General features: G+C 36.9%; 1 protein-coding gene across 1 annotated transcript; it reads left to right on the top strand.

The window, feature by feature from the left end:
- The first annotated feature begins 361 nt into the window (after window positions 1-361).
- Window positions 362-13,075, top strand: LOC145417433 (zinc finger TRAF-type-containing protein 1 homolog). Its single transcript, XM_080286117.1, has 8 exons — window positions 362-603; window positions 5,609-5,741; window positions 6,268-6,373; window positions 7,273-7,381; window positions 9,309-9,411; window positions 10,545-10,705; window positions 11,944-12,146; window positions 13,048-13,075. The coding sequence occupies exons 1-8, from the start codon at window positions 397-399 to the stop codon at window positions 13,073-13,075; spliced, it is 1,050 nt and encodes a 349-aa protein (XP_080142243.1). The 5' UTR covers window positions 362-396.
- The last annotated feature ends 1,329 nt before the right edge of the window (window positions 13,076-14,404 follow it).

The following is a 14,404-nucleotide window of genomic DNA, read 5'->3' as shown; positions in this document are numbered from 1 at the left end:
AATACATACGAGACAAAGTGTTAGTATACATAGTATTATTTTTATTTGTAGTAGTATTAGCCTAATGTATAACTAGAATGCAATGTACGCGAAATAAAAAGTCGACCAAGCTGTCCCCTCACGTCTCCATTTTACGCAATCCCTTGAACAAAGCAATGTAGGGCATTGCTATTAAAATAAGTAATTTGACACTTTTTATTCCGTAGATACATTTAATGTAGTTAGGTTAATGATTAATATCAAGAATATTTGCAACAAAATCAAGGAAATCCTTTAAAAATGGCCATCAGATAGGGACTACTTTGTTTTTCGGAGGAGCGGGGTGCGCCGGCCACGCCTGTGCGAACAGCTGATCGGAGGAAAACAAACCAGTGCCAGCAGAACCTCCCAGCAATCATGACGGAGCCAGCATCCACGTCGTCGGGATCTCCTGCCGTTGGGGAGAAACGCTGTGAAGAAAGCAAAGAGGAGGAGGTGACTGCCAAGAAACCTCGCGTTGAATCGTGTGATCGCGATGACACTGAAAATAAGCTCGAGGCTCGTTTGGGTGGCATTTTGTGTTGCGCAGTCTGTCTCGACCTGCCTCGGTCAGCTGTGTACCAGGTCAGTGCGTTTTCTGTCAGCTGAGAAGGCCATTGTTTCCGCGACTAATGGCATCTATTTATAGTACCATCAAATCCTCAAGTACAGTCAGAGCTACCTGAATTTTTGTGTCTGATATGAAACGAGTAAAAGTTATCACGTAGTAGAAACCATAGGTAGTTTGTATTAAACCTTTGTCTTAACAGGTCAAAAGGGTATCTTAGAAATGAGTTGGTGAATGTTGTAGCAAAATACTAATGTTTAGATACTATACCTTAAATTTAATCCAACTTCATTTCCAGCTGTGGTTTTGTTGAAGAAAAGTAGATTTTGTTTGTGACCAGTGATTCCTATATTCTGTACCGTAGGTTATTAGTACCAAGGATAGGTTACAGATAGCAAAGGTAGACTGGCAGCTGTTGATACTGATTAATAAATGTTATTAACCCTTTAAACAAATATTATTTTTCAGGGCAGTATAGTAACCTGTGATGAGTTAAAGAGCAATGTTCTAAATGGCATAGGAGGTTTTATAGCACCATTTCCTTAGCATTTTATTTTGCATATTACACCTTAAGATTCTCTTGAATATTATATATAATTTTTATCAGTAGTGTATAGGAGGATAATGACGTGTAAAGCCATGTGCAGAATAAATTGCAAGGGAAGAAGTGTTATCTCCAGAGCCACGTAGAATACAAGCTGTAGAGTAAATGTTAAATGAAGTGTAATGTACTGGTGACATTTATGAAGTGTGGACATATTTGTAGATCATTAGTGACGTAATTTACATAAAGTTGAAAGTTTTGCAGTGAAGCTTGTATATTCCATGAGACGTTTAGATTTTTTTTTTATTGCATTAGCTGAACATTATTTATAAGAATTTATAAATGTACTTTTATGAAGTTAAGGTAGCCTATATACAGCAGATGATTGGAGTTCTGACCTGGTAATGTGTAACATGTAAGAAATGAGCTTAATGGTATTTTTATTTGGAAGATGACTACAGTATTTTATCCGCCTGTAGTATCGAAAATAAAGTTTATAATATTGGTACAGATTTCATGTCTGGTATGATAATATATGGTGGTTATGTAATCAGACACGAGTATTTATTCCTCTTTGGTAATATGGTATTACTGAGTTTCGTTTGGGTCTTGTATCGTCATTCGATGTATAATAGAATAATTAAAATCAGTTTTAGATAAAGGGTAATAAAAAAATTGTGAGGAAGAAACCCTCGGTAGTATGAAATACAGTGTATTGGGAGTTCCATGTGTAGGTAAATAAATAAAATTTCAGTTTTGTTTTGGTTCATTTTTCTTAGGTTTCTGCAATCTCAAGGACATCATGAAATGGGTATTTTTGAGGGAATTCTGTACGAAATAATTGTATGAATTATATTCTCAAATAAAATATTTAACAACTTTGTTCTATTTTGAATATATCCAATGTAACTAAATTTAATAATCACTAGTATTTGGTATTCACTAGAGCAGATGATTGTTGCTAACTTTAAAGGCACCTCATTTTGAAGTGCCAAGAAAGATTTTGAGTTCATCTCATGGCTGTTGTACCTATTGCTACTGCAAAGATTATTGGCACATAAATCCGAAGAATGCACTTCGCTGCTGGTGAATGCTAAGTTCTCTTGATGTTTGGCCAGCACAGATTAACTAATTAGAATGCAACAAAATATTGAAACCACATAATCTTTTAAGTATAGCGTGTAATTGGATTGTAAGACAATTGGCATTTAACACTATCTTAACATTACAAGGATATCAAAATTTTATTTTAACCCCTTCAGTTTGGTGATGTGTTTTACCAATTTATTCTTTCAACCTCCTGACGATGAGTTTTAGCTGAATTTATTTTTTATCTAACTTCTGCAGTTCAGACTTTCCCCAGAGCTGAAAAAATTGGAGAGAGCAAGAATAAAATGAAAAATACATCACTGGATGTGAGGGGGCCAACAGTGTGGAAATAATGGATCAGACTTGATGGGAAGTCATCTTTAGAAACATAGGAAGCGATGTTGATTTTTCAATTTTTTTTTTTTTTTTTAAGCTACCATACTAGGCTAACAGTCATATCTTTGTAGATGTACTGTTATTCAACCAAGAAAATGCTGTTACAAAGATTATTTTCAGTCTTCATATTTGTAATAAAACTAAATTTTATAACTGCAGAACCAGGCACAACTTGTAAGTTTGCGTCAGTTACGAGTATTCCCTATTGAATTAAAGTATGCTGCAGTTTGGATTTTAACAAAATAGTTAAAATACAAACAGCAACATATAAGAAATATTTGCAGTACAATATATTTTTCCATTTTTGTGTTAAAAAGAAAAAAAATGAGGGAAACCACATGATAACTGCAAATGATAAATTAGCCATGGAGTTACTCTGTGGAGATTGTTGTAATGCTTCTGTTTCAGCTGGTATACTTTGATAATTTAAGCTAATGCAGTGAAATATTTTGAACACAAAAAAGTCAAACTCTCAGTTCACCCTTTCTCTCCTACTGGTACACCTAAAAATCTTAGTCTGCCACCAGATAATTTTGTTCATTTCAGAACATCGTGGCAGTCAGAGTTAAAGCAGTCATTGGTAAGAGCTCATGGCTCAGATACTTTTCTCATAAATGTGATTTATTGGAACATAACTTTGTAACTGCTCCAAAATCCATTTGGATCCTGGAGACATAATGCAGCCTGTGTTCCAGATTCCATGTTATAAAAATTATGCAACAACGTAAATCATGAGAAATGGGTAATAATTCAGTATCAATTACAGATGTCATGACTTGTTACAAAATATGACTATCCCTCATGACAAACATGCTTAACATTAGCAGGAAAATATTATTAACATCTCATGGCTGCAACAAGGAAGGTATTAAAAAAAAAAATAATAATGCTTACAAGTCGTTATTCTTATGTAGGCTATGTCTGGTTTCAGTTTTAAGTAACAGTAGTGAAGAGGTTTAATGATCAGTACAATAAGTCCACATTATATGTCTTCTTTCCTTTCTTCTCCCTCAAAATCATCAAACTATATACTTAAACTTCCATTGCTCAGTGACATAGTCAGAGGGGTGACTAGTTGGCACTGGCCACTGCAGATTTGTGGGGGAATTCCCCCCCCCCCCCCCCGAGATCCCCCCAATGAGTTCCGCATGGGCCACCCCATTTCAATCTAGCAGTGCGTTTGCAAGTGTCCTCTATCGAGCTGATTTGCTTCTTTATCCTAGTTTCCAGTACCAGTTGTAAGGAAAAAGTTGTGATATTTTCGAACACATCCCTGACTTATAATGAGGACTTAGTGTATCCTGAAGCTAGAGGGCCTGTCAGCTACTGAGGCAATTTCTGACGTGGTGGCAGAGCCCCCACTGCAGCCTCACCTCAACACACCTCTCTCATCACGTCTTCTACACTCCTTGTTTCCTGTCACCTTTCATCATGCATCAATAAAGATTTTTGAAACATACTGTCATTTTAGTTTTCCACAATAACAATAAGTAAAAGAGTAGTTACTATACATAAAAATTATCTTAAGTATATCCTAATTTAACTGAAATATTATCTTGCTCAGTTTTCACTATGCAGTCAGGGTGATTTGTAAATAAAAAGCAAGATAATACAGTATAGTTTGCATTTTGAGTCTTCTTGCTGGCATGTGCAGCATCACTTGATGTTAACTTCTGATAATAGCAGGAGGCATTATTGTTTAATGCATTAATATTAATCAGCTGCCAATACTAATTTTTAAAAATTAACGAAGTTGTCTTTACGAGACATGTCTCAAGTTTGTAACCTTGCAACAGTGGGCTGGAGATTCATACAGTAAACTAAAGCCTCCATGCTTAGTACTAATGATAGAATTACTGTATTCACACAAGAAACTGTAGACGTTATGAAATTATTTCTCATATAACGTAGGCATAAAGTCAACATTAATCCACTGGCCTGTGGTTATGGCCTCCTTTATTCAGTACCGTAGTTGTTTTCTTTGATCTCCCGAGTAACTTGGATACCGCTGACATGCTGGTAACAGCAGATGACTTTGGTTTAATGTTATAGTAATAATAATAATGTAAAAACTTGAGCTTTTTTAAAAACAGAAGTAGCATCTGCCAGTAGGTCAGAAAGGAGCTGCTAATTACTGCTGGGCTGCTGCTTGCAGTCAAAGTCACTGGATTTTGGAATGAACTGTAGTGCAAACGAGTCTTTAACGCTGCGGAATCCAATGGCATGTTTTTTAAATTTATGCATGTTATTTCCACACAGTTATATTCAGATTGAGAGGTGCGTTAAATTTAAGGGGTTAGATATGTTTTTCGTTAACCCTTTCAGTACTGCTGCACTTCTAAGCTGAACAGAATTGTGTGGAAATAGCAAAAGTAAAACAAACATGTCATCTGACTGAAGGTGTTAAAGAGACTCAAAAGTTCTTGCAAGCAGAGGTGGCTGATGACCCTCACTATGTAGACAGGAATGATGAAATTATAACACAACCTTTTTTACAGGTTTCATTTCTACCTGTAATTACTAATTTTTCTAAAATTTCTTTCAGGTACCACATCTTTCCTATTTTAGCTAATTCAGTAAACTGCAAAGTCAATATTATCATTTATATTGACAGGTGTCATATAATTGTTATATTTCCAAATGGAATATTGAACTTCCCTCTCTAATTATTATTATTATTTTTTTTTCAGTGAACTGCTCCACATAGCTATTAATTATATTTTCTGCAGTAAAGTTGATGCCATCCCTAAGGCAGTTGCATAGCATACTAATTCTTTCCTGATAGCCTTGAACATTAAACTTTAATATTGTTAACAAACAGTAATGACTAAATATGAATTAATTTTTTGCATTATTAGTAACTTTGTTGATTTAAAATTCAGTGTTTGTGAAAATTACCATCTGCCAGTTAAACAGTGAGCAGGATCAAGTACAGTACTTAGCAACTTTAGCTGAGATCACAAAAGTGTTTATAATGCGGTGTTCTTTGTCAGTGTTCAAACGGACACCTGATGTGTGCTGGCTGCTTCACACACCTGCTAGCCGACGCACGCATCCGTGACGAGACGGCCACGTGCCCCAACTGCCGCGTGGAAATATCCCGGTCACTGGCCACACGGAACTTGGGTAAGATCTGACCCAGCCCGACACAGTGCATCGAGGTCACTCTCATGGTGCTGTCATTTCATTACCATAGTCCCTTCTCTACACCCACATGCCCAGCCAGTATTTAATCTCTTACTATTCAGCCTTTTTTTTTTTTTTTTTTTTTTTTTTTTTCCAGCACTTACAGTATGATATGGATTTATGTTTGAATTTATTCTTTTGCCACAGAGTATGTTTATTGATTATTTTTGCCAAGCCATTGATTGTGACTTTGCAGTCAGCTGCACTGTGTGATTGTATGCCTGTTTTACAATGAATTTTGAAAGAATCTTAATGGACATGTTGTTTTACCAGTGGTAAGGAACTGCATTTGTGGTTGAGCTTTGCTAGAAGTATTTTACAAACTTTACTCTTCAGTGATATAGATATTTAAAAAATATATACGTATACATATATATTGTGCTTACAGCAGTTAGTTTCGATTATGTGCACATGCTGTGTTGTATGTGCCCTATAACTAACAGTTTGAGTCCCCATGCCATGGCAGCTGTTGAGAAAGCTGTGTCGGAATTACCAGCTGAGTGTCAGTTCTGCGGCCACAAGTTTCCTCGAAATTCACTTGATCGTCATGAGGCTGAGCTGTGTGACGAGAGGTCAGTGAAGCATACACAGTTTCATCGCTAAAGTAAAATGTTTACTGACATAATTGTGTTCATTAGCATTATTTTCTCTTAGATGTGTGGAAGAAATATACAGTAATGTACAGAGCTCCAGTGTCAGTGAAAGAAATACAGTAGTATGAAATAACTCCATTATATCTTGTTGCTAAAGTGAATGAAAGAGGAATGGCTGAGAAGATAACACAGATGTCAGAATGTCTGGTGAGCGATTGGATATAAGGAACATATATATGACTGCAGTAAAGTAGTGGAGGATGTATGCAATAACATTATGAGATCATCATCGCTGCCCAAACCCAAAGTCCCAGCTATGAGTATGGGGTGAGACTGGATCTAGAAACACAGAAAGACAGTGCATGCAAGTGAGAGAACTATGAAAGCACATTTAGGGAAGTGAACCACATGTTAAACATATCATATTTGTATAAACCTTACAAATTTTGGCTCCATCATACAACCAAAAGCCATCTGCACTTTTTTCTTCATGTGCTTAGATACTGTGGTGATTAAAGTTTATAAGGAATTCATAATTTGAAAATGTATATGATAGGTGAACAGGAATGGATAGCAATAGGCATTTTTACACGGCATTTGGTGATCTAATGGTTACAGCATACCATGCAGAATGATGGTCCTACCATGTACAGTACATGAATTTTAATCTCTTACAGGCAAGTAGAATTATTTAATCATTAAATATAGGTTGGTCATTTACCTTTAAATATACTGGACTAAATTAGCATAGCTTTGTGATCAAACACTTCAGAGTGGATTGAGTAATTCACTGTAAATTATGCATGTGGAAAGACATTTGACAGGATGAAAGGAATGGTTTATGGAAGAGAAAAACATGTCTTTTCTTCACACCCAAGGCCAGTGCGATGCCAGTACAACCTCCTGGGGTGTGGATGGCGTGGGCCAAACCACGATGTAAACAGCCACCAGCAGCAGTGTCAGCACCCGAACCACACTGGTGCTCAGGTCGGTATGCCACTGTTTCTTATCTACATCGACAGTTCACACACACACACACACACACACACACACACACACACACACACACACACACATTACACTTCACAAAGCCTCCATGCCTACCTCATCATACTCTGCACTTCACAAAGCCCCCATGCCTACTCATCATAAGTATCTTCACACATAGTGTAAAACATCAATATAATGGACTTCAATAGACTGGAATTCACTTTTATTGGACTTGAGGAGCTACTGTACTAAATTCCTATATATCAGAAAAAGTCCAACAAAGCCAGAAGCAGTCCAGACTGCCTGACCACTTCAGCTATATTCACCTCAATAAGGTAAATAAAAGATATGTTTATCAGTGTACAGTACAGTATTATTATATATACAGTTCTTTATTATACCATTTAATTAAGATAGTGAAGTTATAACACAGTACAGTACCGCAGTGGTTGTCAAAACAGTTTAAAAACTGTTCATGTGATTCGGACTAATGTCTGCTATATTGGAAACAGTCCGGGTTAGCAGGGGGAAGTCTGGATGTCACTTTTATCGGAATTTCGCATTTTTCGGAATGGTTTTGCATTCATCAGAATTTCGCATTTCTCAGAATGATAAACCCTATTTAGGAATAGTAAAACCTCACACTCAGATGGACTAATTGGTGCCCAAGTCACTCCAAAAAAAGTGAAATGGATAAAAGCGACATCGGGACTTCCCCTGTTAACCCGGAATTTTTCCAGTATATTAGACATTAGTCCGGATCGCACCAATGGTTTTTAAACTGTTTTTACTACCATTGCAGTACAGTACTGTGTTATACATTCACTACAGTAATCAAATGTTATAATAAACATAATAATACTGTACTGTACACTGATAAACATGTCTTTTATTTACCTTATTGTGGTGCATATAGTTGAAGTGGTCAGGCAGTCTGGACTGTTTCTGGCTGCATCGGACTTTTTCTGACATACTGTATAAGAATTTAGTCTGGTACCTCCTCCATTCCAGTAAAAGCAAATTCCATTCTATTAAAGTCTGTTATATCAAGGTTTTACTGTATGACTTAATTGACACACTCCCGTATACTGAGAACTGCTACCCTACTTGACATTAACACAACACAAAACATCAAGACACCAATTGTCTCCTTTTTTCATCACTGTAGTCCTCACTCCCCTGTTTCTTTCGCATTTGTTGATTATTGTTTGTACTGTTGTACATCTCACATTAGCTCATTTGTTCATACACTCTTAAAATTATACTAATGATTTGAGATGAAACTGTACCTGTAATGGATACATATTCACTAAATTTTCATGACTCATAGGATGTAGCTACCCTGTGATTTATTTTCTCTCTACTGCAATAGTTTTATACAACTTTGGAAGCCCTTTCAGAGACATAAAGTTAGAAATAATGCATATCATTTCTTCCAGATAAGGATGTCATTTATTTCCAAATTGTTTTATTCAGCTTAAGAGAGACACCTCAGACTGAAGGAGCTAATTCCAAATATTTTACATCAAATTAATTGAAGACCTTGCTAAGATTGGTGTAGAAACGAGAGTTATGATATGGTTATACAGTATTTATGTTCCTTTTACGTAAATTGTGCAACACTGTTATGCAGCATTTTCTGCTGAAATTATGGTTTGGTAATACTGTCATAGCTACTCATAATGTTGAGTTTCAAACTTAAGCACAATATTAGAAGCGTGAAAGTTTTAAATATACGTTACTCGGCCATCTAAGTACAGAACTTCCTTGCTTCACATTTTCTGCTCTACTGTTGTCAGTTGTAGTGTTCTTTCTTGCACTCTTTATCTCCAGTGACATATAATAAGCTAACTTATATGGACTTGGCTACCTGAGCATGGTACGGGTTATTTTTGTGTCATTCCTGTAACCCCTCTTGTTACAGGTATTCTCGCATCTGCAGAAGCAGGCAGAGACTGCTCAGGAGGCTTCTAAAACATTCAATCAGATCATGTCAGTCCTTTCATTTGAGAAGATCACATTCAATGGTAAGGGAAGAGTTTGGGGATAACTTTATTACCCTTAACTATGTGCTGAAATAATACAGAACAGTATTAAATGTATCACTGTACAGTGTCCCCAGTGTTTAATATTCAAGTAGTTTACTTAGCTGCATTTTCCAAGAGCATCTATGGAACTGAAACACCAACATTATTTGTTTTAACATATACACTTTGATCTCTGCTTTCATTAGTTTGGGACCCAGAAAATTTCACTTAAGCCAAATTAATATCTTCATCGTAATAATGGGGTTGGTAATATCCAAAAACTGAAAACAGAAAGCAAAAAAAGTAAAACTATCAGGAGAATGCCCAGGGAATTGGTCTGAGTAGTCATGAACCAATCATGCAAGAGACTCAGATTAATCAGCCACCTAACTGTATACCCATTACTTTAAGCAGCAGGGAAAAACATATATATTGTCTTTGACCACTTTTCTGTACCCTTTTTCTATTGTGGAATTATTGCTTTTCTCTCTCTCTCTCTCTCTCCCAAAAACTCATTACCAATGCCTTGTATGAGAGGGGGGGAGGAAGTGTACTGGTAGTATCGGTATTCTGTTGAAACTTGACCCTTGTGTCTATGGTGGTATAGCTTTTCAGTAATGTCTCTGTGTGAAGATACCTTAAAGACTCAGGAATAATAAGTATTATTACAGTATTCATTTCTTCCCTTCCTCCCTCATATGAGCTAGACCCAATCTGGGATGTTAAAAAGCTACTGTGTATAGTAATTGCAGCATTTTTCCCGTTACCACTCCCACCACAAGTTGATAAGAATGTGTCATGCCCAGATCCATTAGAAAAAAACTATATTTGATGTCCAAATCACTGTGTGAAACAAGAAACTTACCCCAATATTATAAGAAACTATTGTAAAAGTTTTGTACAGTAGGAAGTTTGATATTGGACTTAAAGAGAGAATAAATTACCAGAAAGACACAGTGACAGTAAGCAGCTACAGTTGTATGTATAAAAATTTAGCAACTCAGTGCTTCCCCAGCCTATATAAGCAGAGATCTGACTGTACTCCCATAAATTGCTGTCTTGTAAAATAATTCATTTGCACTATATAAATCCCATCATGATTCATGTAAACTAGCTCTCACCTCTGCCCAAAGACTTGCAGCTAAAGCCATACAGGACGGATGAGTTCATTCACAAGCTGTTCTACGAGACTAGCCGGTTCTCAGCACTGGGCTACCAGTGGGTTATCAAGGCTCGACTCAATGACAACCAGAAGGACCCACACCTCACGTGTAACCGCTTCATTACATACCAGGTGAATTCACTTCAACACCTTCATTCACTTTGATGGCATATGTATTAGTGTAGTTTATTCTTGCTACCTTCCGATGGTCTTATTCAGTTTAGAAAAGACCATTCCTAGTGAAGGAGATAATGAAGGCTTTGTATGAATTCTTCAGTTTGAAAAATCTCTCTTGTCAGGAGATAACAAGAACTTGGACATTCAAAACTTTTTACTGTAGTTGTCAGTAGAGTATCCATTGAATTTCACTATACCGTATTTCATTTCTTCACAATTTCCACCTCTGTGTTCTAGATTCCATTTGCTATGGTTAATAGCAATTACAGTTGACACATTATAGACACTTCTGAGGTAACGGTAGCTACTACCTTTATGTGTTATATTTTAACAAGAATTTACACATGCACTTCTCACCCTACACTTGAAAAACTTCCACACCTGCACCCTTTCGTGAAGCAAGGGGAGGTAGGGAATAATGTCTCCAGGGACAGAAAATGTCATTCCTCAGTGCTTTAAGTCACCTGCCCTGCAGGAAACTTAAAATTTGGGTGCCCACTCATCAGGTGTATACAAGCCAACCATAACAGTAAACAGCAGCAATGCATGCATCTTTTGTGTGGTCAATACAACCCATGTATTTTTACATCCATCTTTCATCTCATTCTTTACTGTCCCTTCTGGAACATAAGGAGCTGAGTTTAGGCAGTTTAGTTGAAACAGTTAAGGCAAGGGTGACCAGTCATTTTCCCAATAAAAAATTAATCTCTTGGAACTGAATCTTTATGGAGCACATCAGTTCAAGTGCCAAAATCCACATTACCACCAGACATTTAATTGTTGATTATGTGGTTACCCTCCATCAGAGTAAATGATTTCCTGGATTACAGAGAAACCTCATGGTTTGTCGCTCAGTGAAGTCAGCTGAAGGTTGCACGTCACATAGTATGTGGATGGTGGGTATCTCCACCTACCACAGACTCAACCAAATATAATCTCTTACATTTCACTTCTTATTATTGCACCATACCAGTTTCTTGCATCATAAAATAATGCCCAGGTTTTTGGTAGGTACAATATAAAAATTAGATGGGAAATGATGTTAAGCCAAAAGGTAAATATATTTATGAATTTTCTGGATAGCGATTGAAATTTAGTAACCTCAGCCTCTGGGTACAAATAATTTTTTTTTTTTTTTCCTTTTTCTCCACAATTGGCCTATGTGCTTGTACAATAATTAATGATCTCAACAGCTCATTGTGAAGAGCAAGCCAAGCAGCCCAATGACTGTTCACTTTATGGTGCTGCGTGGTCCGTTTGGCGACACCCGGGTGGATCCACACATCTGCCAGTTTGAGTTCAGTGAGGGCAACACTGAGAGTCCCTTCTTTGCCCTCCCTTTACCAGACAGTGCTGAGTGCAACAAGCTTCTTGCAGCACGCATCATTGATTTCAGGTACAGTATGAAATAATTTTACAATACTTTTTTAGAAGATTGAATGAACACTAGAAATCAAAATTTCAACCCCCAAAAGATAACGACATCTCTTGGATGAACAAATATATATTCATGTAAATGAGAATCACTTTGCCTAGGTAACATGACCACGTTAATTACTGTATAATCTACAATCAAGCAGTTGTTTGGCTAGCATTATCATGCAAATTATAAGTCACAATCGTGTAATCCAGACACAATGACTTTCAATTGTCCAACTGTACAACTTTCTAGTACAGAATCATGTTATCCTTGAAATTATGTGTATGTGAAAGATGAGTGAGGCTGGTCACTCTCATCTTAAATGTCAGGACCAACTTGCCTAGCCCTGGGCTCCTATGCTCCTCATGGGGTGACAGGATTAGATGAATGAATGAACCACCGTGGATATTATGCAGCTTCAAGTGGCCACTGGATGAGAATAAAGATACGAGAAGGATCTGTGCTTTTATACACTCTGTAGTATGGAATTTAAGTTACACTGCAGCTAGAACAACCTGCAGTAAAGAACTTACTGCAGGTGGGTCCCAGAACAATGAATTATCTTCATCATCCCAACCCTTATTCCCATTTAAAGATAGGGTAAGGTATGACAGGTACAGTACTTTGTAGGGAAACCCTTCAAGTTTCCCTCCCCATTTTCTCAAAGTCAGTTTTCAAAGTCAGTTTTTTTATTTACCAGAGTGACATGCAGACATACAGTATATTGTACATACATAGAGGAAACTATACTGGCCAGGTTTGTTGAGCCGATGGCTCTTTTACAAACCTAATAAGCTTTTATAATGGAAAAATAGTGTTAGAATATGGTAATCAGCCCCGTATGCTGCTGAAAGTGACTGACTGAATTCTTTTGCAGGCTGATGATGGGGATGGTGACGAAGTAACCGCCCAGAGTAGGGACAGCAACCACCAGCCCGGAGTGACATCAGTGTACATTCTACCTAATTCATCCTCGCTGAACATAGCAAATACCCTAGCACTCACCACTCTCACTTTACCCATGCACTTACTATCACCGCACTCAACACCAGCACTCACCATCGCAGCATTTAGCATATGAGCCAGGGGTCATATTTTCATTTTATTCTTCCCATCCTTGTTGTGATTTTATTCAGCTTAGGACAGACTTTTCGAACTGGAGGGATTAGATACAGACTAAATTAACTCCTTCAGTTTGAGAGGCAACATCCTGAGTTGAATAAAATTGTTTGGTAGCAGCAAGATTAAAATAAAGAAAAGCCATCATCCAGGATACAGAGGTTAACCACTGTATCACTCACCCCTTTCATTACGTTACTGCATCTCTCAAAGCATCCACCTATCTTACTTCCATTACTGTAGCTGCAGCTCTCACCACCCTTCACACAGCACCCAGCTTATTGGATCACAGACTGTAAGGACAATTCTGATCAATATTTAAATTATCATTGTTTTCAGTCCAGTACTTTTACCCTCATTTGCATTCAGCAGTTATAAAAACATAAGTGCAATATTTTTTCCAGCAGTATAGTATCAGTTTGAGACAGAAGTAGCATTTCCCTTGTATTGTCTTGATCACTGACTCAGATGAAAATTCTTCACCTTCCTTTTAACCTGTCAGCTGTATTTTTACCATCTGTCACTGAGTAGTATGAGCATACGACACTCCAGTGATGTATATGTTCTTAATAAAAGTACAGTAATTACTTTTTAAAGCCTCCATAATTCACCAGTATATGTGTGATTGCTGCAATAATTATGGATCATTTTTACATGAGGTATTGCTTATTAATATTAATTAACAAATTTAACTATGTATTGTAGCGGTTTATCTGGAGAGTTTGTTCAACTGCAGGGAAGTGTTTGGATGCAGTTCGAAACTGCCCTCTTTTCAGTTTTCATATGGAAGAAGATCAACATGTACACCCAGTCATTTTTAGTATCGTCTTTCTTCCTGTATGGTGGCCTTATGATATCTGACTTTTTTTTTTTTTTTTTTTTTTTTTTTTTTTTAGCTGTTGTAGAATTGCAGGGAGACAGTACAAGTCACCATAAACTTTAAATTTTTCCTATTTAAAAAAAAAAAAAAAAAAAAAGCCATTCCCTTATTACCATATCCCTTTCCTGGGCTTGGACCATAAGAGGTTCCAGATCAGTGCTAACTAAATCCAATTAGAGTAAAAAGAATGAAACTTTGCTTGAGTATACAATTTTCCCAGCTAGACATGTTCTAC

The sequence above is a fragment of the Coenobita brevimanus genome, chromosome 110, assembly GCF_032717465.1.
Source record: "Coenobita brevimanus isolate Jiangsu-jjx chromosome 110, ASM3271746v2, whole genome shotgun sequence".
NCBI lineage: Eukaryota > Metazoa > Arthropoda > Malacostraca > Decapoda > Coenobitidae > Coenobita > Coenobita brevimanus.
This window is presented reverse-complemented; position numbering and strand designations above follow the sequence as displayed.